At 42.0% G+C, this 27,709-nt stretch overlaps 1 protein-coding gene across 2 annotated transcripts; it reads left to right on the top strand.

Moving 5' to 3' along the window:
- The first annotated feature begins 619 nt into the window (after nucleotides 1-619).
- CYP39A1 (cytochrome P450 family 39 subfamily A member 1) lies at nucleotides 620-27,374 on the top strand. 2 transcript variants are annotated; one of them, XM_074864683.1, is made up of 12 exons: nucleotides 620-852; nucleotides 7,845-7,980; nucleotides 8,495-8,669; nucleotides 10,680-10,829; nucleotides 11,651-11,744; nucleotides 13,718-13,816; nucleotides 15,718-15,808; nucleotides 16,851-16,984; nucleotides 17,831-17,926; nucleotides 20,865-20,953; nucleotides 24,595-24,682; nucleotides 25,797-27,374. In XM_074864683.1, the coding sequence occupies exons 1-12, from the start codon at nucleotides 676-678 to the stop codon at nucleotides 25,866-25,868; spliced, it is 1,401 nt and encodes a 466-aa protein (XP_074720784.1). In that variant the 5' UTR covers nucleotides 620-675; the 3' UTR covers nucleotides 25,869-27,374. The 2 variants fall into 2 exon arrangements, with proteins under 2 accessions (XP_074720784.1, XP_074720786.1); XM_074864685.1 differs by lacking the exon at nucleotides 13,718-13,816.
- The last annotated feature ends 335 nt before the right edge of the window (nucleotides 27,375-27,709 follow it).

Here is a 27,709-nt window from a genome sequence, read left to right as displayed (position 1 = left end):
CACACAGGCAAAGAAATGAATCTGACCTCTCTGAAATCTTGGCTTCTGACATTGCAGTGATGTTACAGGGGCCACCAGCAGGTTTTGAATTGCCAGTTCAACTTCTGAAGCCTTTCTCTACTCCTCAGACACTGGACACACATCTACCTTTAATGAAATAATCTCAGACAAGTAAGAGATACCTTTGATAATGCTTACTGCTTCAGGTGATGCCTGCAGAAGTTTCTTGCCATCTGCCTTGCTGAAAGCTAAATGTCTGCAAATCACAGCCTCTCTGCTTGGTAATCTTGATATTGCCAAAAAATAAAATGTTTAGCTGAAGAAAGAGATGCACTGCTTTGCCACAGTGTCCTTGGCTGTGTCCCTGGCTGCTTCGGTACCCTTCCAGCAATGGGTACAAAGTTCAAGGATTTGTCACAGCAACATTTAAGTTTTGCAAGCAATGGAGTTGGTCCTCGTCCCAGCGTGGAAGAGAATTGGCTCTGCCTTTTCCAAAACAAGGGCTTGTCCCCTGGACTGCTTGGTGCTTTGACATCTTGTCTCCATGGCAGTGATCAGCTGGCAGGACTGATAAAAAAGCCCCTATTCATTGACTCGGGTAATCCTGGCCAGCGCGGCCGTGCTGGGTGCTGCGTCAGGCAGAGCAGCTGCTGCAGCAGGCAGCGAAGAGGCAAAATGGCTCTTGCTGTCCTTTTGGCAGCTGTCCTGGGACTTCTTATTGTCAAGGCTGTTTTGTTTCAGCTGAGAAACCCGAGCTGCCCTCCTTGCATCGGGAGCTGGATCCCTTGGTTTGGAGCTGCGTTTCAGTTCGGGAAAGCTCCTCTGGAGTTTATAGAGCAAGCTAGAAGCAAGGTAATGGCTGTGGCGGCGTGCCTGCTCGTGGGTGCGTGCTCAGGGTGGCTGCCTGCAAGGGGAAAAGCTAGAAGAAACTTCTGCATTAAGTTTTCCCCTTTCCTGTCACGTTTTATAATGCCAGGAGCATTTAGCTGGTGAAGGATTGTCTTTGTACCAGTAACATTGCAAAGTTGTGGACCCAATCCAGGCACGATCTCTGTGCTGTGATCATCCTGCTGGTACCCAGCACTTCTGCTGGTTTGCTTTTGCAGTCTGGTTACCTGTTAATCTTGTTTTCAGATAACATGGAAAGCCCTGTGCCAGGCGCTGGGAACAGGAGGCTGATTATTTGTGTACCTAAAGTTAGGTGAGATTTCTGAGTACCAGCTGGTGTCCCTCAACATTCAAGAGAGACGCATGCTTGGCCAGCAGCTTTTTCCATCCTAATAAGCTTACCAAAGACAGGTGTGAAGATTTACCCCCTGGACATGCCTTTCTTTTCTATGTCTGTCTGATAGAGCCTAAATGATTAATTTAGGTTAGATGCTTAATTTCTAGGCAGCTAATAATCACTGATGTAAACCCCATCTTTCTGTTTGCATTCAGTGATATCACCTGCTACTGAGGCAATATAGTCAGCCTCGAGTGTTCAATACTGAAGGATCTCACAGCCCACTACTTGCAAAAACTAGATAAAAATGAAACCACTGTAACATCCTGAAAGTTGAAAAAAAGTATTAAGAAATACTGGATGTTTAAAATTTGCTTTCTCATTTTGAACTATTGTATTGTAAGTACTTCTTTGCAGCCATGGCTGTTACAAACTTGTGGTGTTAAATGAAAGCGGAGGTGCAAGTATAAACTGAAGTATGAGGTGTAAGAACATCAAGAGCTGTCAGCTTGTATTAAAGCACATTGGATGCACCATAGAGTAAGCTTATGTGTATGATCAGGAGTTCCTTGGCTTCTTTGAGCTTAACAGGCTGGTTTTAACCTTACATTACTATGTCTTTCCTTTATCTTTCATCTATGCATACCATGATCAGTTATTTGTTCATCTTAGGGCAGAAATGTAGGACTGGAATAAAACTCATTCCAGTCCATTCTCTTACTATTTCAGAAACCATGCCATATAATCCTTCAAATAAACTGATCAAGCCTCACATAAAAAACCCAATCGTAATATTTCTTTGACTCTTCTGATACAAGGCTGTTAGAGAACCTCCTTGTTCTATTGAAAATCTATCCTGGTGGCAACGAGATTAAAGCAGCCTGCCATTCCAGTGCAATCCCTTTTAGGGACAGATGTTGCACCGTGACTTAAGCTTGCTTTAGTTGCCTTTTTTCCCAGGAAGCTTTTAGCAAAACCCCTTAGATGAAATTTTAAAACAAACCTGAAAGAAGAGTCCTTTTTGGGGGTTCATTCACCAGTTGAATGAGCAAAACTTCTATGTACTAAAGAATGTGTTGAAGTACAAATGCAAACTTAGTGGCTCTGGGCCCATTAATTTTGACAGTTCATTTGCCTGGAGACCCTTTAGGCTGCTGTTCGTTCTGTGGCAGCTACATCTGAACATGCCAGAAACACCTGAAGGATTTTATAAACCCCAGGTTTTGCTGGGACAGAAACTATAACAAGAAACATTTTCAGTGGGAGAAAACTCAAAATAAGGCAAAGCAGAAAGAGGCGGCTTTCTTATGTATCTCCCCTTTACTGTGTGTTTGCAGATAGGACCTTTTCTTTGATCTTTTTCTTAGTCCAGCACCTCAGTGTCCTTATGAGTTGTGACCTCTCCCTGCGGTCCCCCTGGGTAAGAGGGACCTTTCCATCCGTCACCCCCATGCTGGCTGCCTGCCTGCAGCAGGATCATCCGGCAGTCTCCCTGTCCCTGGCGAGGGATACTCTCTTGTTCTCCCCTTCCTCTCCTTAAACACCCCAGGCATGTCTCCCTCCCTCCGTTCCCACCTCCCACACTGGCACCATGTGCTGAGGTCAGGAAAGATAAGCCTTTTCCTGCCTGCTCCCTTTTAAAGGAGTAGGCACTGTAGCATGGTACAGCCAAAGAAAACAGGTGCTACTGCCAAAGGGGTCATTAACAGGCATTACAGGGGTTGCAAAATACATCTGCAATCATTACAAGCTCCTTAATATTACCAGAACAGGGTAAAGTGTCCTTAGTGCAAGCAAGCTGCCCTCATAAAAGCTAGTGCAGAATCAGGCCTCAGGCAGTGTGAAACCTCTTCAGCTCCATAGGGACATTACCTTCAGGGGACACTTCTGCAATTAGGAAGTTCCTCCCCTGGATTAGTCCTTCAGTCTGTCAAAGTGACACTCATTTCTTTTTCTTTCTTAAAGAGTTAGCTTTCTTATTATTGTCCCTTTTGTGTATATCCCTCACTGCTTTTTCTTTCAAGTCCTGGAGTAACACACCAGACTTCCAATCTGCACTTGAAGTTCTTCCAACCTGCATGAAGTTCACTGCTTCTGTTTTCCTCCTACGGAAGAAGACGTGGGCTGGAAGAATTGTCTGTTTTTCCCCTTGTGTCATAAGTGGGTCTAATAAAAGACAGATCTCCTGCTCTAATAAAATACTTAATCTCTGGTCTAATAAAAGATACCACCTCTTCCTCCTAAAGCTGCCTGACTAGTTAAAGTAGTTTTGCAGGCAGTCTGAGACAGGCAAGGGGGGTAACTGGAGCCACCAGGCAACATAAAATACAAGTAGAGCTGCTTATTGAGGGCTTCAAAGCATGTGGTTCCCCACTTTGTCTGGCAAACGTAAGAATTAATAAGGAATTTTAACTGCTTCTCATCAGTTTGCTAATTAAGCTAACAAAAAAAGTTCAGTTAAACCCATGAAATTGTTCTGCCCTGTTGTATGGACCTGTGGATCCATACATCACTGTCACTCTGTTGATTGTATGTGGGACATGGTGCTGTGTCTCAGGACTCAGCGAAATGCCTCTCGGCCTTATTCTCTGTGTGTGGTTGTGTGAGGGATGGCTTGCTGGGTTACATGGCAGGGGACATGCATCCTGCGTGAGGTTTGGTGGAGGGGAAACAGGCTGGAGAAGAGGACAAGGCTTCTGGTGGAGCGTTTCTGAAGACAGCTGAGTCACTAACAATCTGTGACCCTGGTCCCATGCTCAGAAGACCAGAATGCTAAAGGCCCTGAGACAGAGAGGGGACATGGCATTGAACTCGTGTGTGTGCATGCCAATGGAGAGGAAAACCAGCCCAGTGCACCTAGCTCCTGACGTGACTGCAGCTAGTCAGCCAAGAGTGGTTGCTCCCTGCCTGGCAGTGCCCCCTGGGAAAAATGGCTGTTTCCCTGATTTCCTTCCTGTGGGATTTTGGAGGACATCCTTCTGAAGTTTTTATTTCTCTGGAGTGTTACTTTCATGTGAACTCAATCGGCCTCTCATCATGGCACTGCTGTTCTGTGTGGTGTTTCCCAGTCTTTGGGAAAGAAGGAGCTTTCATAAGTGAGAGCAACTTCATAGCCCTAAATCCTAACAGGATTTTTATTTTGCTTTCTCTGTCTCTATATATCATCAGGTCTCCTTAAACACTATTTCAGACAGAGCAGTAAACTGGGACATGGTGCTGTCAGGCTATACCCACGCTTCATTGGTACCCACCCATAACACGATGGTAAATGCAGAACTGCTTGACAGCTTGTTCCAGTAGCTGATTTCATGACATTAGAACATCAGCATAATTATACCGGGACAGATGAGAAATCTGTTTATTCAGGTGTCTGTCTCGAATAACAGCTATTATTAGATGCTGGGTAACAGGGTGTAGGGAGCACACCCAGATGAGAGTATGCAGCCTTCTGCTTTTCCTTCCCAGCTTCTGGCCATCAACAGTTTAGGGACTTCTTAGGCTGGAACTGGCATCCAGATGATCTGACTATGATAGCCTAATCCCTTTTTTTTTTTACCCTGTGCATAATTTTGTCTTGCACAGCATCCCACAGCAATGAATCCATAATTTAACCATGAACCATATGAAGAAAGCTAGCATCTAAGAGGTGCCCATTAGCTTTTATATTATGAGAAACTGAATAATTATTCTCTTTTCACCTTTCCTGGAAGCTAAGAATGAATGAAACTTTCATTCATGCTTGCTGTCCATCCCTTTGCCTTTTCTAGCTCGGTAGATCCTGCTGAGATGGAATGGGCAGAGACACACATTAAATTGAAGGTGTGGGCACAGGATGGGTTTAGATATTTGTTGTCCTTTCTCTGCTCTTTTCCTAGCAAGATGAGAGCTCTAAATTAATTATTAATGCTTGTATAATAGATCTTGAGGTCACTTCAGAATGTGATTCTTGTAGGCCGTCTTCTTCTGTGATGTTTCTAGGTCTCCTCATAATTTAGCCTCCCAAATTACTCCAGATTACATGCAAGCTTTTAATTTCTTCTTCTAAGGAATGAATTATGAATATGTTTAAGGCCACACAGCCTTATGTCTTTCTTAAAGCTGTATTGGGCTCTTCCTCAGTACATCCTATTTATCCACTACTTATCCTGGTACTTTGATAACACTTGTAAAAATTTGCAGAGTACTGGAATGACTCTTTGAAGCTTCCCAGGTCCTCCTTCAGGAGCCCTTTAGAAAGGCACCACGTTTGCCTGTCCATCGTCCTGTTGCTGAGGGTGGTTTAACAGACCACACTAGGTAGTTCTGCAACTTCATATTTTAATCCCTCTAGAATTTTGAATTGAAATATTTATCACTGATTTAACTAGCACTTGTTTAAGTCTATTCTACTTAACACTTCCTTTGAAACAAGGTCTCAGTCCATCACTCTCAGTGAAAGGCTCCAGGGTGGGACTTGTCTTAAACTGATGTAATCACTAACTCACATTGCTTCCCCACTTGGTTTCTTTACACATTGAGCATTTATCAGGCTCAGCAACACCCTGGGAGACTTCCTGAATCTGGTATGTTCGGAAAAGTGTTTAGTATTGGGGATGGAGATTGCCATTAGCAGTTTGATCCTCAAACCTTTTTTAGTATTTTAATTTTACATTTCTTTCGTCAGATATCATATTTATTTGTCCTGTTTGGACACAAAATTCTGCTTTCTGAAAGATGTGTCTTTGAATATCCACCATCACTGTGCTGTTCAATGAAACTGACTTGTTCTGGAGGTCCTTTATGGAGCTTTTTAAATTTCCATTTTAATTTTAATTATTCTAAAAAGATTGCAGGAAATTGGATGAGAGTCAAAACCAGATTGTTTGCATAGGTGTCTACAGGTAAGCGAGATGTCCAAGATTTACTGATGGTCAGTGGACATGTAGTCAGTCCTATCAGTGGAGTCTAGGGGTGGTTCAGCTCACCTTCAAAAATAGAGGTGTGCAGTAGCTGCTCAGATTAATTGGTTTTTAGGCTCCCCTGACTGCATAGACTCAATCTCTATTGTCTATAATGGAGCTTAGCCATCTTGCTCACATGTAATCATCTAAAATAAAGTGTTCAGTCTTTAACTGAGTGCGACCTTAATCGAATAATTAAGTGTTATTGCAGGTTGCTTTTAGTTCAAATTTAATTTTATTTTAAAATTCGTTTGAGTACATTTTAATGTTAGTGTAAAATTTAAAAAATCTAATTTAAAAACAAACATAGTTCAAATTCACTGATTGTTATCCAGCCTGATGCTGAGGACATGCTGTTATCCATAAAAAAGCAACCTTAGCAATTTAGCTATTATTAAAACAATATTTTATTTATTATCACCCAGAGAGTTTAAACAGTCATTCTTTCTTTAATAATTTACAGTTGAAGGACACAATCAAAATTCAACTGATGTCAAGAGGAATCTTTTCCTTGGCTTCAAAGAGCTTTTGATGAAGCAGGCTTTACAATACAGACACAGACAACAAAAGCCAGATGTTAATGCATGGTTAAAGTCAGTGACATAAACCATGTGAGCAAGGTGGATTTAAGGCTTTTCAGTACTCCAGACAGATCAACAGAAAACTTTTTCTCACCCTTGTCAGCAGTGTAACCTGGAAAAGAAAATCAAGTTCCTTGCTGTGTCCAGAGACTTTATGAAACCCTAAACCTTTCCATATGTACAATAACTTTGTCAAAAGAAGGTGTTGTGCATATAAATGTAAATGCTGGGCTTTCGATTTCCAAGGTTTTTGCCTGTGAGCAGAAATTGCCTTGACTAAGAAAAAGACGCTAAAGATGCTTCATTTCCTAATTTTGGTCTTTTTATGTCTAAATCTGACAGCCAGTAGATATTGCACATTTGTTTGCTAGTTTAGAGTATCTACAAATATCAGTGATCTTTTTCATAATACAAGAATTCAGAAGTGAATACTTATTGCTGAAAGTTTTGAGAGGGCTCTAGGACATTAGACTAAGAGGAAATGAAAGAATGATTTATGACATCAAAAATCTTCCCTGAATAGAAGTCTCAACAAACTCCATATATTCTGCTCAAAGCTTGTTAGCTATTTTGACATTAATCTTTCAACAGATGTACAAGAAAGAAGTTGTGGGTATTAGCAGAACCTTTAAACTAGAAAAGAAGAAAAAACAAACATTAAAAAGATTCAGGAGTGGGGAAGTTTTGTTAAAAAATGTAGGTGGAAACAGGCAGGATTATGGATTTTTACGATGTGGGTACTTTGCTATGACAGCCAAGAGATGCAGTAGATAATCCATCACTTGAGTTCTTTAAATCCAGGTGGGTTGTATTGTTTGAACTGTAATGTAATTCAAATATAAAATGTTAATCTCATTGAAGGAATCTATTCTACTCTGGAAGAGGTCAGGCAGGTCCCTGTGATGTTCCCTTCTGGTCTGTAAGTCTACAGATCTTGGTCTGATTCATGTTCATCTTTGTGCACTTCTGAGCCAAGGTGTACAGAGAGCAGGAGGGACCAGATCCTCCCTCCTGACCTCTCAGCAGCACTGAAGTCCTGTTGGGGCTCCCATCAAATGTGTTAACAATACAATAATATGAAATCTTTGTTTGTTCCAGCATGGGCCTGTATTCACAGTATTTGCTCTGGGAAAACGGTTTACTTTTGTGACTGAGGAAGAAGGAACTGAAGCATTTTTTAAATCTAAAGACTTAAATTTTGAACAGGCAGTACAACAAGCTGTCGAGAATGCAGGTAAATGAGATTTACCTCTTTTTTAATGGAAATCATATCTAGTTACCCAGGAACATTAAAGCCCAATCCAAAGCCCACTGGCTTTTTGATCATGCCTTAAATGCTCATCTTGACCCATGACCATGCTACAAAATGAAGGCAAAATGAAATTCCTTCATGTGGATCCAGCACTGTAAGTGATTTGGATTCAGTCTCAAGGGATCAAAGGTTTTTGAACCAGGGACTGTTACTACTTTTATCATCAAGCAGCCCCAGTTTAAGATCACGTCCTTTTCTGCAGCTAGACGTGCCACCTGTGTGTACCAGGTTTGAAGCAATAGTACGTTGTCCTATCACGTAATGTGAAAATCAGCTTGTAGCAATAATTTGTTACCCTGCAGTACAACAGTCATTAGAAAGGGATGAGGTACATATCCCATCCACAGTGGCATGCTCTGACAGCTCATGGGCTTATATCCACATGAAATCACACAGACAGGAATTCCAAAATGTTTCTGGGTTTTTTTGTATTTAGTTTCTGTCCCTGCAGAAGCATTTTATCAGAACCATGGTAACCTCTACAGCATGATGAAGGGGAAAATGGGTCCTTCTAATCTGCACATGTTCACGGGCACTTTGTGTAAGGAACTACATGAGCACATGGCACATCTGGGCATCGAGGGCACAGGCGACCTCAATGACCTGGTAAGGTAAGGGATTTTTGCAGCACATCTGTAACACATACGTATCCTATATGGGAGCAGAGATGTTACAGTAAAGTTGGTGGAGCTCAGGCTCTCAGGTCTTAGTAAAGCTGTGTCAGGATATTCACCACTGCTTCACAGTTTCATATGGGTCACAGAGTGGACAGGGTTTCATCTAAAGGTGTTTCTCCCAGCTAGGGGAAACATCTGAATTACCTATTTGGAAGAAAAAAGAAAAAAACAGCACCTTTCAACAAACCCCGTTTCCCAAAACATGGGATAAAAGCTTCCATGTTTATAAAGAACTTACAAACAGACAAAATGCTTGATCTTCAGCAGGATGAAAACTTTCCGTGTATGTTTTGGGCCAAGCCTAGCCGAAAACTTAAATAAGACCTCTGCAACTGACTTTGCTGCCTGAACTTCATCCTTCATGTAAAAAAAATCCTTTTACTGACAATTTCAGGTGACAACAACAGAGCTTTTAACTCCTCTTTATTCCTGATTGTCTGGGACAACACCTATATCTTGGCTGTCCATCAGGGCTACAAGTTGAATACTGCAGGTGGCTTGGACCTGTTTCTAAGACCTTACATCCAGGTTGTCTTTTGCTGAGTTTTTCTGCATAATACATCTAAGATACAGCTTTTTACTGCAGCTAAAACACCGAGCACCTGTCACTTCAATCACTGCAATTTGGATTAACTGGGGAGAAATGTGGGGGAAAGGGTCTTTGAAACCTCCCAGCTGTCAGTGCCACTGGTCTCAATAAAGAGGTGCAAACCCCCACATCCCATGGTGATCCCCCACCTGTCTTCTGAGATCAGAGTCACATCTGCTTCTTGTGAAAAAACGGACAGTCATCAAATCGGTGGTGTGCTACGTCACTGCCTGGTATGCTAATATTGCCTCCCATTTTCTTGTTATTTCCCTGTCTGAATCCATCTGTGGTCTTTTACCTGGGCTCGGGTTTCTGAGGGCAGGGACGGACCTGTTGTTCTGTGCTGTACTGGCACCAGCACAGACCATGGCCCACACCATGGCACGGGCCCCCGTGGTGGCATGGGTGTACAAGTCATACACGAGGCACGCACGGCTCCCTGCTGCATGCCTGATGCAGCCTTGGGGAACTGGGTGTTTTTCCCACTACTGTGGCTGTCATAGACGCTGGGCATCAAATCCCAATCTGCTGCTATTTGTCTAAAATTAAAAAAAAAGTCATAGGCTGGATGATAAACTAAAAAATCCAAGAGAGTCATTCACAGTAAAACTGTGCTGGGTGTGACCTGTTCAGACAACACAGGATAGAAGACTTGGAATGCAATGCCCTGGATAATCGTTATTTAGCTGCCTCAAAATTAAATCCGTGGAGCCACCAGGTGGCTCCATCTTCCTTATGATCTGTAGAAAAGCGAAGTGAAAGAGCCATTGCCTGAAATATGTGTTTAGCAGTGGTTGGAACCCAGCAACGACTGCGTAAGGGTTTCTTGGAGCTAAAGAATACAGGTGAAGTGGTCTGAGAAAGGAGCTCAGAGTCTGCAGGATAATGGATGAGCAAACAGGGAAGGAGTGAGACAAAGAGAAAACAAAAAAGCATTGTTCTGTCCAGCAAAGCTGCAGCCAGAAGGATTTCTCAGGTGCCTGGTTGCAGAAAGGTTTGTGCAATGCCCAGAAGGTCCACATGGGCTACCCTGAAATAAGAGGGGTGGTTAAAGGTGAGAAGGGAACTTCAGCGCCCAGAGTCTTTCTGCCACTGCTCAAGTGACCAAACACAAACTGATGAGGTTCAGCCACATGCAGAGGACTAGCCTGAGGTCTGTGTATCTCCCAGCCTCTGCTTATAATCTGCAATAAGGGTGTGCGTGAGGTATGAGCCTTGTGCTACCCTTTCCATCCTGGCATGACACTTGAATACCACACTTCTAGTGCTGGCAATTCAGAATGCTGCATTCTGACCTGAAACTGCTGCAATATCTTCCCTGTGGCCTGTAAATCACAAAGATCTTGTCCTTGCAGGCATGTCATGTATCCAGCGGTGGTGAACACTTTGTTTGGAAAAGGCATCTGCCCAACAAGTCAGACTGAAATCAAGGAGTTTGAAGAACATTTTCAAAAGTATGATGAGGACTTTGAATATGCTTCTCAGATGCCCGAGTGCTTCCTGAGGTAATGGGGCAGAGCTGATGCACGTGGTGTACCCATTACAGGCATTTTGCTTGCTCAGATACCAACGACAGGAGACCTCTCCCCTGGAGGATGATGCGCTGTCTTTATCTATGGTACACCCTGGGGTCAAGGCTTTCAGCTAGGTGCTCTAAAAATGTTCTGACCTTGTCTCATGCACTCATGCTCTAAAAATGTTCATGACCTTGCTTAGGTGGGCAGGGTTCAGCTTGGACCTGTCAGGGAGCAGCAGAAAGGGGCAAAGGGCAAAGGCCTGAGCCTAAATGTGAGTCCCAAGCTGAGGGGTCCCCAACGAGGCATCTCTCTGCTCTTTCCCACACCTTAGCTCTTTTCCCAGCAGACTGATCCCAGGTTACATGGCTGCACTGTCACAGAGCTGACCTTGGGTAGAGGCAACCAGGCTCCAAGGAAGGGAGCCTGTCAGTGCTCTCATGGCCATGACAGCACCTTGAGCACCTCAAAATAGCCTTCAGAAAGAACTAAGGAAGCTCTAAAAAGGCGGTCTTTATTTTCTTATGGGAGGTCATTCTTGAAAAGCAATTGGCCAAAGCCACAATGCAAACCTGTAGTAGAATAGATACGAAAATCTAGGAGTCTTGCAGTCACAGGTCCTGGCTGCAAGGTGATGTCAGGCCAAGGTGAAGTCAACACTACTGACAGTCAGATTGACACTTGACTATTCATCAACGGACTGCTGCCCTGGGGCTTTTGGGAAGAAACCAAGGAGTCCTTCTCATGAAAAAGGAAACGTTGGTTTGTGCTGACTTAGTTAAGTGCTTCTTGTTTGTTGCTTTTCTTTACAGGAACTGGTCGAAATCCAAAAAATGGCTTCTAAAATTATTTGAGAAAGTAGTGTCAGATGCTGAAAGAACTAACCCTTCAGAGATCACGTCCAAGGTAAACATCCGAGGCTATGAAATAAGATGACTTCCTTGTATATTCTGACTGAAGGAATGGAGGGCAGGATTTCATAGAATCACAGAATACCAGGTTGGAAGGGACCTCAAGGATCATCTGGTCCAACCTTTCTTGGCAAAAGCACGGTCTAGACAAGATGGCCCAGTACCCTGTCCAGATGAATCTTAAAAGTGTCCAATGTTGGGGAATCCACCACTTCCCTGGGGAGATTATTCCAGTGGCTGATTGTTCTCATTGTGAAAAATTTTCCTCTTGTGTCCAATCAGAATCTCCCCAGGAATAACTCGTACCCATTACTCCTCGTCTTTTCCATGTGACTCCTTGTAAAAAGGGAGTCTCCATCTGCTTTGCAGCCACCCTTTAAATACTGGAACATGGTGATAAGGTTTCCCCTAAGCCTTCTCTTCTCCAGGCTGAACAAACCCAATTCTCTCAGCCTTTCCTCATAGGGCAGGCCCCCCAGTCCTTTGATCATCTTTGTGGCCCTCCTCTGGACCCTCTCCAGCCTGTCCACATCTTTTTTGTGTAGCAGGGACCCAAACTGAACACACTGAATTACTTCAGTACTGGAAGAAATAAGCCAAATATGTCAGCTTTGATAGCTGTACCTTAATTATCCAGTACTGCTGTCACCTACAATAGGACAGACCCACAATTTTGAGTCCTACTCCTCAGTTTAATTTATTTCCTACAATTCTGAGAACTGGCATCTTCCTCTGGGGAATTTTAAGCCAGGGGTTCAGAGCTATGACCCATTTCCAGCCTCCAGTATTGCAGTTGCAGTAAGCAGTTGAAAGAGGTGAGAGAAAGACCTCTTCAGTGGTTTCTCTGAGGGCACCGCACTGTGAAATTTCAAAACCTTACATGTACTATTTTTAAACCCTGGTGTAGACTGAGTAGATCCTCCAGCAGCCAGACTAGTAGAAAATAGCAGATTACTGGATTGGAAGCCAAGTACCCTAAATATTGATTGTGTCAAAGCTGTGATAAGTTGTCCCCTTGGTTATTTTCCTTAGCTATGGCAGGAATCCTGTCTATATGGCTGACAAACACGAGGGCAGACTGGCCTGGGAATTTTGATCTACCGAATGGTTATAGAACAGATCATTAAACAAACCAGGTTTTATTTAGACTTTAAAAGCTTTACATACCACAATTTCTTTCATAAAATAAACCAGAATAATGGAAAGAAAGATAGGGCTGGAGAGAGGATGGTGGGAGGTAAGGAGGTGCAGGAAGTAGGAGGCATGAACTCAGTGTCTTAGATTGGGTGGGAATTTGGAAAAAAAAGCGATCACTTTTTATTCAAGGTCAGCCTGTTCCCCTCTAAAAAGTAGACAGGAAGCTTTGCCTTGAATGCATGGTTGCCCTGTATTTAAGGAAATACTATAAACAAAAGTTGATCCTAAAACATTACACAGTTGCTATAGTTTCAAAGAATATCAAGCCATTGAAATCACTGGTTAGGTCACTAACAAAGCACCTGAAACTAGGAGTTCACTGATATATCGGACCATCTCTTCCTAACAAGCACCCTTTTGGCAGGAACAGAGAGAACATTTTCTTCATTTCCATTCATTCAACTTATTCAGTCCCATTTTCAGGTTCTTTAAAGTAGAGAAGTAGAGCAGGAATTAAAAAAAGAATAGAGATTTCTTTTTTCTTTCTTCCATGTACAAGCAACAATGGGGAGTGAGGGAATTAATTCCCTTAAAAACTTTAAGAAAATGGAGGGCAGTGCAAATATTCAGTAGGGATTCACGTGGTGCATTGACTTCTTCTGGCCCTCTGCCTCTGAGTCTCACTTTCTCTTAACAGCTGTCATCTCTACTTTGTGACTGCAAAAAAACATAACTAACATTACTTCATCCTTGAATTCTAGTAAGCCCTACCCTAAACTAGTTTTTAATATATTTTTGGAAATACACATTATTATCTTTTATTTATAACAGACACTACTGCAACATCTCCTGGATAACTTGCAAGGAAAACATCTAGCTCCCAATTATGGTCTCCTCATGCTCTGGGCTTCCCAAGCAAATGCTGTCCCTGTAAGTACATCAGCTAGAGAAACACCTTCTCTCTATCCTGTTCAAAAGCCTGTATTTGGGAAGCAAAGGCTTTGAACCAGAGGTCACACACACTGCACCTATTCCAAAGAAGGGATTATCATGCCCACATGCATCGCTAGAAATGTGCCCAGGCTGCAATGTCAGAAGCAATGACAAGAAAAGCTCTGCCTGTATTTTTCCTAAACTATGATGTCCCCTACAATAACATTTCAGGAACATAAGTTTCATAGCTATTAAGATCACAGTCTTAAGCTGTGAAGAGCATTTAACTCTATTTTGAAGCACTGTGGCTGTATTATAGTAGAGAGTCTATTTTAAATAGCCTGGTGTTATCAACTGTAAGGAATATCAAAACCATAATATAGAATAACTTCATCTATGTGTAAATCCTTGAGTGAATTCGGCTCTTTGGCTTCGGGGGATCTGCTGTACAAATGCCAGTGTTGCTTCAGGGGAAGAAAAGCAATAGGTTGATTCTACTGCAGCTTAAGTTTTGTCTGTGTTAGAAATGGATTTGATGGATTAATGATACAGATATATGTATGCGAACAAGCCCAATATATCTAACACATCTTATGCTGACCAAAGACATTTACAGGAATTTCTCAGATGAAAAATCCATAGCAGCAAAAACATCCTTTATTTACCATGACTACTAAGCTCTTTCCAGCACAGTCATGTCCGTTACAGATGTGAGTTAGAAAAAAAATGATAGTGAGTTATTTTTATATGTACTCCTAATGGATATATCTATGTTTTTTGTAGATTGGATATTACTACAATTTACCCTAAAGGAATTTCATCCATTTCAGTGAGGTTTCTGTGGATTCACATGTTGGTATAAGTGAGAGGCATAGCCTGCTGTCTGTTATCAGGATAACTGACATTCCTTCCACAACACTATCATTACTTACTTCTGTAATACTCAGCTGTAAATAGACATACAGATATTTTGTTGTTTCTCAGAATAGTCACAACCACTGTTCTGGTGACTGGAATGATGAAAAAAGGTCTTTCAACTTCCAAGGGGATTTTTTACAAGCATGTTAAACCCTTTTATCTGAAACAATTCAGTTATCCCTCCTTAGCCCATGGAGTGAAGCCACAGCATCCATGCTGTAGAAGAAAACTAAGCTACCAGATTTGTTTTGCAGAAGGAGGGCTGCATCCACGTGGGGCTATTTGGAAAATAACAGTAAGAGTTCTCATCCCTCACCAGCACAGATGGCCCACGACCAGATCTGCGTGCAGACTGCATCTCCCGCTAGCTCAGCAAGAGAGGGACTCCTGGCAGTGCTGCGAGCCCTTCTGGTTTCATCTAACTTAAGAGGATTTTCTCCTTTCCTAAATTTCTTGATTTTCAACCTCATTGCGTAATCAGTTAGCAAATTATTTCTAAAGGGGATATATTATTGCTTGTTTTGCTTGTTAATTAAAACTTTTCCTGCCCATTTTTGTGTGACTCACTGCGACAATGCCCTGCAAATTATTTAACCTCATTTCTGCTAATACTAGTAGGAATTTACTATTTAATTTTTTTCCATTCATGCAGCTAAATCTAATCACACACAATGATTTAGTAATTCATTTTAGCACCTAGTTATTTGAAATTAAAGAAAGGATTCTGTGTTTCAAAGCTCAAAGCCAAAGCTATATAATGTTCACTGAAGGTAAGTACACAGCAGATGACTCACATAATCTCTCAGGAGCTGAGGCCTTAGATGTGGATTTACCCGGGAAGCACAGCTCCCTGTGCATCCCAACTACAACAGGCACATACAAAAAAGTGCAAATGTTTTCACCTGCCTCTGTGATTTGCTACAAAGATACTGTAATGCTGTTCCATATTCCTGAATTAAAGTCCTTTCATCTCTGTTTAGATTGCATTTTGGACCCTTGCTTTCATACTCTCTTATCCTTCCATTTACAAGAAAATCATGGAGGACCTGGCTTCTGTTTTTGGCAAAGCAGGTAATAAATCCAATCATGTCCTTCTGGAACCTAGAAGCAACTTATTCTGCATTGGCCCAGCACACGGCACACTTGGTCAACGGCTGGGAATAATCAATGTTGCTGCTAAGGGTACTACTGATAACACAGAGTCCAGCTGAGCTCTTTACTCAGCATATACTCAAGGCATAGTTTTAAGCAAAAACACCTGTGATGTTAGCAAAAGAAGGCAGACAAAGAACTATATGTGTTTGTCTCTTTGTTCCACACCTATCATTTAGACCTAGATTTGTATTAATCAGTCTTGTGCTTTTTTCATGCATCTATGATAGGGTCAGATGAGTCTTTCAATTCAGCTGCTTTTCATGGTGTGATGTTCACCAGACTTACAGCTATTCTGTGGAAAAACAGGACAGGAACTGTTCTCTTTTCTCTCATCTGAGGCCACTTTGTCCAGCATGATTCCTCTCCATGACTAATCTCTTTCCCTCAAAAAACAGTCACCTACTGGGAGCAGTCATTCACATATGCAGTCCCCTGAACCATGCTTAGACTTTCATGGAAGATTCTTAGTTGACATGGGTCAAAACCATACCAAGGAACTTGTCAATAATTAACTAGTAAGGAAAATCATGAACCAGTGCTTAAGCCTTTCTCCTGGCCCTGTTTTATTTGCCAGTGTTAACATAGCCCAAGAGCTCAGCCACGGCTTCTTGTCTTGGTGCCTACAGTCCCTGAGATTTCCATGCAGTAACCTGCCAAAGTACTGAAAAAGTCCAGGGACTCTGAACTTCCAAGATGGCCTTTGTCAGCTTCTTCTGGTCAATGCCATATCTACACCTACTGTAGAGTTATGAAATTATCTTCACTGGCTTTTCTTAAATTGTACTGATTTTGGTCCATTTATTTACTTTGAAATATCACAAAAATTGCTGGGCGTAAACAAGGTCTTGAAGTCTTGAGGCATTCTGTCAAAAGTTCTAAAGCAAGATGTGTCAGCAGGTATCAAAACAAGTATGAAATCTAATTTTTACACAGAGTCTTCTTTCTCATGCCACAACAGGTAAAGATAACATAGAAGTCTCTGAAGAGGACCTTAAGAAGCTCCCTTTTATTAAATGGTGCACTTTAGAAGCCATACGGCTGAGGTCTCCAGGTGCGATCACCAAGAAAGTAGTAAACCCAATAAGAATTCAGGTGAGGTTTGGGTTTTTTTTTTTTTCCCCAAAAGGATGCCATATGATTTGTCTGTAAAGGGGTCTTCCAGTAGATCTGGATAAAATTAAAACAGTAGAGATATTCCACAATCTCATATATATATTCTGTTTAAGAGATTTATTCATCATCACCATTAATTATCATTAATTTAAGAGTGGTTTTGTTTCTCTTGCTCACAGTCTTATCTTCAATCTTTAATTGATTTTAGATTGAATTGAATCGAGCTGGAGATACTGTGCTGATGGTATATAAAATAGTAATCAGACACAGGGACCACAATTTAGTAACTGATAAAATGCCTTCTTTTCTGTTTGTCCTCTTCACTGCCATTCAGAAGGGAAGTGCCAACGTGCAGGGGCCTAACAAATAAATGTTTGGGAGAAAAACACTCTCTTAAGGAATCAGCACTCATGCCTATTTAAGAAATTACTAAAGTCCCATAAAGGTCTACTGTCATATAAGACTTTCTATGAATTTCTTTGCATCAAAGGAAGTGCTTAACAAAAGATTTAGTAAAAAATACCAGTGCACATGGTACATCAAGAAGTAGGAAAGACAGAAACAATGTTTCTATTTTGTTACCTGAAAAAAAGGGCAACAAAAGTAGTCTTTCCACATTCCCCGCTGTTTAGGTCTTTCTTATGGAAACAAATGGCAACAGCAAGAAGCAGCTTCAAACATGTAATATGCCTACTGTGGCTTTACCACCTTCACTTGTCCACTGTTAGGACCTTCTGCTGATGGAAGAAAAGTACTAAGGAGGGACTGTTTTGTGATCTGAACCTGTGATTTTCTCTTTTCTTAAGAGTTTTTTCTCCTTTTCAGAATTTCACCGTCCCTGCAGGTGACATGCTGATGTTGTCGCCATATTGGTTGCACAGGAATCCAAAATATTTTCCTGACCCAGAAATGTTCAAACCTGTAAGTTGTCACTCTTAGTGTGGGTATCTTGCTTTCTTTTCTCCTCTTCACTTATTTCACAACAAAAGCACATGGACAAATTGGCTTAAAGTTGGGTATTTCCCATATTCTGGAGAATGGCCTTGTATACAGAGAAGATGTGCACAAAACCGAGGAGCCTTTAAATGAGCAAGATGTGCACAAAAACGAGCAAGACTTTAAAGCTCAGTTATATGTTCCAAATAATATGGTACTACTTTATATCATTTTGATCTTGATTCAGAGCTCACCATGGAAAGACCCCACTGTTTGAGCCCAACTTGCTTGACTAACCTTATCTCCTTCTACAGCAAAGTGACCTGCTTAATGGATGAGGGAAAACCTGTGGCTGTAGTTTAGCTGGACTTTAGTAAAGCCTTTGACAATGTTTCCCACAGCATTCTCCTGGTGAAAATGGCTGCTCATGGCTTGGATGGGTGCACTCTTCACTGGGTAAAAAACTGGCTGGATGGCTGGGCCCAAAGAGTGGTGGTGAACAGAGTTAAATCCAGTTGGCAGCCGGTCACAAGTGGTGTCCCCCAGGGCTCGGTTTTGGGGCCACTCCTGTTTAATATCTTTAACAATGATCTGGACGAGGGGATCGAGTGCACCCTCAGTTAGTTTGCAAATGACACCAGGTTGGGTGGGAGTGTTGATCTGCTTGAGGGAAGGAAGGTGCTACAGAGGGATCTGGACAGGCTGGAGTGATGGGATGAGGCCAGCTGCATGAGATTGAACAAGGCTCAGTGCTGGGTCCTGCACTTGGGGCACAAGAACCCCATTGTAACTGCTACAGACTTGGGGAAGAGTGAATGGAAAGCTGCCTGGTGGAAAAGGACCTGGGGGTGTTGGTCAACAGCCAGCTGAACATGAGCCAGCAGTGTGCCCAGGTGGCCAAGAAGGCCAATGGCATCCTGGCTTGTATCAGAAACAGTTTGGCCAGCAGGGACAGGGAAGAGATTGTCCCCCTGTACTCAGCACTGGTGAGGCCGGACCCCAAATATTGTGTTCAGTTTTGGGCCCCTCACTACCAGAAAGACATTGAGGTGCTGGAACATGTCCAAAGAGCAACGAAGCTGGTACAGGGTCTAGAGCACAAGTCTTATGAGGAGCAGCTGAGGGAACTGGGGTTGTTTAGTCTGGAGAAGAGGAGGCTGAGGGGAGACCTCATCGCCCTCTACAACTCCCTGCAAGGAGGTTGCAGAGAGCTGGGCATGAGCCTCTGGAACCAAGTAACAAGTGATAGGACAAGAGGAGATGAACTCAAGTTGTTCCAGGGGAGGTTTAGGTTGGATATTAGGAAAAATTTCTTCTCTGAAAGTGTTGTCAAGCATTGGAACAGGCTGCCCGGGGAAGTGGTTGAGTCACCATCCCTGGAAGTGTTTAAAAGATGTAGATGTGCTTAGGGACATGGTTTAGTGGTGGACTTGGCAGTGTTAGGTTAATGGTTGAACTCGATCTTAAAGATCTTTTCCAACCTAAATAATTCTATGAGTCTATGATTCCAAGTACTCTCCTCTCTCCGTCATTTGTTTGTATAGCTCATCTCCATTTATTTACCCAGGTTCATTGGTCTTTCCAGTCAGATGATTTCTGGTAGGTATTAGCTCTGTTAATGCAGTAGTTCATCTAGAGTTTCTCGATTATTATTCCACTCCAGGTGGTCGTGTGGGCAGGCTTGTAACTGCTCTTTTTAGCACCATCTGATATAGAACAGTTTGTCTTTTTTATAGAAATACATCAAGGAATAATTTAAACAAAACTTCCCTTCTAGCAAACTCTTCACCAATTTGAAATCCCTCGTAACAATTCCTGCCTGTCTGAAATCCGAAGCAGAAACCCTGATGCAGCAGCTTATTTCTTTAGTAACTTTATTCCTAAAAAGTAAGCCAGCTTGTTTTATAGAAACACTTTTTTTCCATGAGGAATAGGTGAGTACCCCTTGGACATTGCCATTCCAAATGTATTGCCTTGCTTCATCATTGCTGAGATTTTTTTTCTTGCTTTTACTGGATTTTGATACTAACAGGTTTCCTCTTCGGAAAGCTTTAAACACCCCCAGCTGAAAAAAAAAAAAATAAACAAACACAAGATTACATCCTCTCAAAGACAGCTTCATCAGAGGAGTTCTAGCCATCATAAACTTGACAGGGTGTCACTTGAAGGCCTTGGTAGAGTTGCAGAGTTTCTGGAGGCTGGTGTAGTTTGTCACCCAGCATTCAAGAGATTTACTTCTGTCAGTGCCAACAACCCAAACTTTAGCCCATATTGTCTTGTTCCATGTGTTGTTCCTCTTCTCTTAAAGCAACTCAGGATGGAGCAAGGAGCCCTCTGAGTACAGACAGGCTGGTTTTGTTGAGCAGACTTCATTTTCTCACACACTGGCTTGCACCTGAGAATGGGGCTGTGCAATCCTTGCCTTTCTCTCGTTTGACAGCTGATACACCTTCCCTCTGTCTGTGCACAGCGTCTTAGAAATGGTTTGTGTGCAAGATGTGCACGAGCCGTTTGTGTGCCGTGATACAATTTTGTGGCTGACGGAAGGTGCTGGTTGAACATTTGCTTTGAATGTGCATATATTTAAGATATATATATATATTTATAGGAATTTCAATAGCTCAAGATGCAGGATTTAGAAAAATGGGGAGGTATAGGAAGAATGCTTTAGGGGTGATCTTGAAAACCTCTCCAGCACTTTGAGGCACCTAAACAGGTTTCATATGGGACCTTCATTTCTTTCCCTGAGTCAGTGCTGACTTTTGAATCCAGACTCTAACACTAACAGGTTGCATAGAAAAAAATGGCATTAGTGCAACTTTGTATTGAGGATTAGCTGTCCAAGGTCATTTTTAGCCTGGAGAAATAAAGTTAAGCTTTATTTATATAAGGCTGATTTGGAAAAAAAAATTTCTTCCCACAGGATCGTTGGAAAGAGGCAAATTTAGAGAAGAATGCTTTCTTGGACAGCTTTGTGGCATTCGGAGGAGGGAAGCATCAGTGTCCAGGAAGGTCAGTGAAACAGCTGGGGTTTATTTATTCCCAAACCCTGCAGAGAACAACTCTCTTGAACTGGGCTCCTCTTACACTTGGAAATAAAGTGTTTTCATTGCGTTGCTCTTTGTCAGTCCCCTAATGTTCAGTATTGTCTGGACCATGTTTAAACTGATTTGAAAGTGGTTTCATTCCTGGAAAAGACAAGTTAAGTCAGAGTGTAAATGAAGAATCTGAGACTAGTGTATCAAGGGATATCCCCCAGGGAGGAAAGTCAGCTGAGATCTGCTGCTGCTGAGGCATCTTTTCATCAAGGGAGAGTTGTTCCACTTACAAACATGCCAGTTTGCAGACACAGGCAGTTAGGTTGCCATAAACCAGTTCTAAACTAACCTAAAGAACATTTCTCAGATCTGAGACTCTTTTTCCATCCTCTATGATGCCACTGACATCTTTGCTAATCTTCAGATGTCTTAACTGGCTCCTCTCTGTTTGAATCTTGTCTTTGCATTAAGGCCCACGCAATTGTACGATGGCTTAAATTGCAGATCCTATCTGTATTCACTCCTCCAGCAATGCCAGCCTCGAAGCTTCCTGCATTCCTTCTGCTGTTTTCTCTGCTGTCCCTCTTCCTGGAACAAGTCCCAGGGAGCCAGCTGCTCCTCGTTTCTGTGTTCAAACATCTCTATGCTCAATTCTCTGCCTTCCAAACCTGGTCTCCTCTAAGAAGCAAGTATCCAAGAATCCTTAAAACTGGTCAGTTTAACTCAAGAATCCCAAGTGGAGCAAGGAGTCTAGAGGGTGTTGCAGAGGATCTGCATTCTTGAATCTGCACCCATGGCTGGACATGAGTGTCAGATAAACTTTGTGAAGGCAATAAAGACATAAATAAAATGAATAATACTGCATTGGCCATTTAGGCCTGCCAAAGAAAAGTGCTCACTCACTGCTGTACCTCTGTGGCTTGTACCATATTCCTGAGCTAAAAACGAGCACAGCCTCAATCCCAGCAAGGGTGACAGCAGAATTCACAAGAGGCATCCACAGGTACAGGAAAGCTGCAAAACAATGTTTCTGAAAGCTGCTTGTTTATATACACTGACCTATTTCTTTGTTCAGGCTGTTCTCTGGACTCTGATAATATCTTTAAAATAAGTTTGTGGTTAGAAAGAAAATCATAACATTTCTACATAGACAATGGATGGAGAATCTTTTTCTCGCTGACAAACAAAAACTCCTTTCAAACCCTTTCACAGTCCACATGGTAACACACACCTTCATGCTTTTCAGTAATAATTCTAAACGAATAATGTGGTGCTCTTGGAAGAAATTAAATTAAATCAAGGGATGTATCTAGATCCCAGGTTTCAGATTTCCTTGGTATGACTGAATGAAACAATGATATTTCAAGTTTAAGATGCATTTGCATTTAATTCAGTACGGGGATTTATAAATGAAATGTATTAAACATTTAATTTCTCCATTGCAAAAGTTTATAATGAAATTAATAGCTAATTTAATCAAACTGAAAGCTAGACAATTACTTACTTTACAAATATTCCAGCAAACTAATATGGGAAGAGCTCCCACAAAGCCATTTCTGTGCCATCTTTTTTACCTAAAGGAAAAATTTGATGTCAGTGAAGCTACTTTTGTCTAACCAGGTGACTGTTGCCTGTGTGACTGTGCTTATCTTGCATGGCTCCGTCTGATGTCTCCTATCTTACGCTGACATTGTAAACACTTCAGCACAACGGCCATGATTTCATTCTCGGACTCCATTTACTGTAGGACCTCAATCCACAGCTCACCTCCTGGGTTCCAGCACAACACAAATACGTAGCAACACACTGGGGGCAAGATTCAGAAAGCACATCTTTGTCAAACCCCCTTGTCACTAAATAAAACGGGAAGGCATCAGTGACTCAGAGTTTTTACAGGAGAACTGCTCTAGAACTCAGTCATGAATACGAAAGACAGGTGGGAAGTAAGAGGCATTTAGCTGCAAGAAAGCTCCTGGTTTCTGCTCGGTACAACGTGCCGTGGGAGAGGGGAACACACGGGGACTCTGCAGTCCTGCCTTTCACTCCTGGACTGTCCCTCTGGCTGCCCTCAGACCCGCATGTTGCTTCTGGTCCTTGTGTCTCAGCATCTCTGTTTGCAGAGCAGAATAACAACAGCAGCCTGCTGGGAGAAGTGCTTTGGGATCTAACAGTGGGAAATGCTGCAGTCGGTTACGGGTTATACCCATCGCCGCTCAGACAGGCTGCAGATGAACCCCGCCGTGGGTACAGAAGTGCCAGAGCTGGTCAGTCCGCATCCAGCTGTGCTTGTGTTTGAAGGACGGGCCTCTGGAAATGCAGCTTTTCCACTTTCAGGGCAACTTAGAGGCATTTTGGCATTTGGTTGCATCACGGTACATCCGTGCCAAACCAGGGAGGACGGCGCAGAGGCAGGACCTCAGGCCCCACCCTGTGCACACAGTGCAGTCACCCTAAGGAGCCCACCTTTGTGTGGTGCTGCCAGCATGGAGTTTGGGCTAGTAAGTCCTGTCTGACCTGAGCTAAATTCCATTGAAATATCTCTGTACTGCATTCCCCCGAGCTCAAGGTCACCAAAAGCTCCCTATCTCAAGGTAATTCCAATGTGAAATCAGAGAGATAATTTGGGTCTAAAGCTACGCCAAAGCAAACAAGCGTCCTCCCGCTTTGGAGCACAGGGCGGCTCAGCGTGCAGATCTGGATGACTCTGAAGGAGTTAGCTTGGCTCTCGTGAGGTTTATTAGCTTCCTCTTCACACCTGCCAGGCCAAATCCAGACTGATGCCATGTGCAGTCATGTGGTCTTCTCCCCAGTGAATTCCCCAATAGATGTTTTATCCAAGTTTTCCAGCATCTCTCAGATAATGGAAGATAAACTGTGTAGAAGAGCAAGGTAGTATTACTATTTTAACGAGGTATTTAAGACTTAGGTCTAAATTCTGCAAGTGAGTAATCCCATGACCTGGGATAGGTGCATGCAGGTGCCTGAATGCAGAAAGCTCTTGTACAGATCGACATTAAAAAATAATAGCCTAGAGGAGTTTACCTGCAGTTATCTGAAATCTTCTCCGCATTGACTAAGGAAGACCTTTCTTGAGAGTGTTACAGAAAAAAAATCATGCCCTTGGGTCTCATACTGCATTCTAATGCTGACGCATTAAATAATAACTCCCGCTGTCACAGCTACTCTGATGTCATCAGGCTCCCAGCTGCATTATATAACTTTATATAGCACAATTAGTCATATAGCCTTTTCTATATTTGACTGTCTTCTCACTCCTATGAAGTTATTTCAAGTCAGTAAGAGTTAGAAGAACATAAATGTTTATACAGTGGAAAAAACCATAATGATAAGGGGCTGTTTTAAAATAGGGTGTCAGAGGGATACTGTCAGTCTAAAGTTTCACCAGAAAGAAGGGGCAGCCGCTACAGTCATGTTCTTCACTGAATAGTGAAGCTGAACAAAGCTACAGCATATTTTCCTACTGAAGATAAACTTTCAAGCAGAACTAAAGCATGGAATGTAAAATGTGTCAAAGACACCCCGTTTCTTATCTGATGATAACACAGGTGTGATGGTCAGGCTGGATGGCCAATGTTTTCCTCTCTTTTCTTGCAGGTGGTTTGCTATCATGGAAATCCAGTTGTTCGTTGTGCTATTCCTACACAAATATGAATTTGTGCTTTTGGATGCAGTACCAAAAGAGGTAAAAGATCCATGCATTTGTATAGCATTCCACATCTTTATATTCTTCATTCATCACGCTCAGCTGAACAACCATGTTCAACTGTGGTTATGTATAATGAAGCAAGATTTTGAGAGGAGTGTTAATAAAACATGTAATGAATAGCTCAATCTTCATTTTAACTCAGAAAACCCAGAGTAACTCCAGCAACGTTAGTGGGGCTGCACTGTCTATACAAGAAAGTGCCTACAAGAGTATTTTATCTCATCGTTGCTTAAACATTACAAGAGATTTTATAATTGCTTTCTGCCACTCACAAAACCAATGAATATGGAACTGGATTATTAATACTTTAAAGATATGAAATCAGATGCAGCACTCGCAGTGCTTTTCCACTACATATTCAGTGGTGGAGAATAAATGATTAGGATAAGACTGAAGGAGCAACTGTGACCCAGAAAGGTTTTACCATTAAGGGAGAGTGGTGCAGTCTCCATTCTTAGCAGTCATTTCCTTCTCCATTTGCACTGTGTCCTTTCTGCTTTCCAAATGTCATTGTTCTGCACAAACACAGACCACTGTTAAGTGAGCATGTCTACCTGTCACAACCGAAACGTGACACGCATGCCCTATGGCTAAGCTGCCAAGGAGAGGAGGGAGAAGTTTAGAGTGGGATGATTGCACTTCAGGCTGGAAGTTGGAAGCTTGGAGAACTTAATTCCTCTTCTCTCCTTGAAGAACGTGAGATGTTGATCTCAAGTAGTGGTAGAAAGTCCACCGAGAACATGGAGGAAAGTTGTCTTTTCCTGACTGAGGGTGTGTTGCCACATCAGCTCTCACTGGAGTTGATTGTAACTTGGGTCTGCACCCACAGGCAATTATGCTGGTGAAGATGTTCAAAACCATTAGATTTTCTTAAGATCTCATGTGCCATCCTCTGTCAGTGTGAGTGAAATAAAAAGTAATCACGAAGGCCCTGCTCGATGGCTTCAGCAAAGCCAAGAAATACTCTCAGTATTTGGTCTTGGTTCTCTAAGACCAAAGCTCCAAAACCGTATCTTAGTGTTAAACCACAATGATAATTCCATTAACTGAACTAACTTAAATCTTTCTACTGATTTTCTTCTTTTTGCAGAGCCCTTTACATTTGGTGGGGACACAGCAACCCATGGCACCGTTCCGGGTCCAGTATAAATGCCGGGAATGAAAGCTGCCCAGCATTAACTTACCTTCCTTTGCCAGCCACCCCTGGATGGATGGACCACTGAGCTGCTTCCCTGTCCTACATCTTCAGATAGGTTCTCTGCCTTAACAGTTCTTAATTTCAACTTTAAATGCTGTCCATACTCTGCGTTCTGGTATGCCATACCAGTATAGGCGTGTCTGTGCTCCTCACCTGAGTGTCCACCTCCTAGTATTTAAAAATCAAGCTCTCCTGCTGCATTCATAATTTGTGGGCCAATTATTCATAGACTTTGAAAATCCGATATACTAAACTCTCCAACCAGACATTCAGGACAAAAAGCTGCTATGTTTGGAAATCCTGCATGGAAACTGTGCTAGAACCTGTGAAAAAGCAGGTCCCTTGGGCCAGGTCACTGTTTCCTGCAGGTCTCTTTGAACCAAGGCCAAAGCAGTGCCTGGTGCTAAGAAATCAGATTGGTAACTCCCCACAGCTCCCTGGTGCCGGCGTGCACAAATTACAGGACAGCGCTGAGCAGAGGACTCCGGATCAGATTCAGGGCCACGATAAACTACTATGACTTATGTATCACGGCCTCTGTAGGTAGCTGAAGATGTGGCTGCTCTGCCTACAGTCGGTGCCAACGTTTTGCAAATAAAATGCATCTGTAATGGAAAAATTACGAGCGTGGGCAACACTGGGGTCTTGTTCCACTGGAGCACCTAAAATTTCTACTGAGCTTTATTTCCTCCACAGGATTCAGAATTGGTCCTTGCATGAATACACAATTAAAGTTTAATTGTGATGTTTGGCTTCTAATGAAAAGTGATTGCAAGAAAAGCTATTACTATCCATTAGACTGGTTGTCTAGTATCTAGAACATTTTTGCTTTCCCTTTAACATGACTGAGTTATAGAACAAATTTCACAATTCTAAAAATATTTAATCCTATAAAGAATACCTAGTAAAAGTTGTTCAAAGAAGCTGTCAAATAAGTTCAGATACCAACACCTTAACTGCTGTCAGATTTCATGTATGATAATAACTGGCATGTATTTTTAGTCTTTTAAGTAAAGATTGTTATTATTTTAGAATTATTTGAAAAAAAAACCACAAATGGACTTTCAACAGGGTAAAAACTATGGCAGTAACATCCATAGGAAAATAACACAATGTATAATTCATTAAATGGTTGACTTTCCTCAGTTATGGATAACAACAATTTAACAAACTTTAATGATTTATATGGCTGGAAAATGATTCATCCAACTTCTAATTTAGCTCATAATGCTTAACTCCGCAAGAGTTGCAAACTTAGCTGCTGTTTCAATATCTCTTCCCTAAGAGAAAATTATTCCATGAGTTTTCATGTCTGGTCATTACCCCAAAGTGTATATTTTAATGTTAAAATTTGGAAATGTCCACAATATCTGTTCAGATATCTTGTAGTTTTGTGAAGATAATTTTTTTTTTCCCAATGTACATCTCTTTTATTTTTCTGTTTAATTAATTTTAGTGTTTGGGTGGTTTTTTGTGTGTGTGGCTTTGTTTTCATTGCGTTTTTATTCCCCAAGAGAGGTAACTCAAAAAAGTAAAATTCTGTAATGGCAAACTTGACTTTAAAGTACAAGGTCCCTAAAGGAAAGTATAAATTGAAGGTCAGCACCAATTTGGTTAGAATGGATAAAAGGCATCTGAAGCCACCTGTGAAGATTTACAACACACTACTGCCCATGGGTCGTAATCTGTCCTAAACACAGTCACAGTTCTAGTGTAGCTTCTGCGTATTGCTGAGTTTTTCAGATGTGGTGTGATCTTGTGTCTGACGAGAACTACATTTGTCTTCCTTCCACATCCCGCAAGAA

This window comes from Strix uralensis, chromosome 3 (genome assembly GCF_047716275.1).
Source record: "Strix uralensis isolate ZFMK-TIS-50842 chromosome 3, bStrUra1, whole genome shotgun sequence".
Taxonomy (NCBI): Eukaryota; Metazoa; Chordata; class Aves; order Strigiformes; family Strigidae; genus Strix; species Strix uralensis.
The sequence above is the reverse complement of the archived record's forward strand: the minus strand, read 5'-3'. Positions and strand labels throughout refer to the sequence as shown.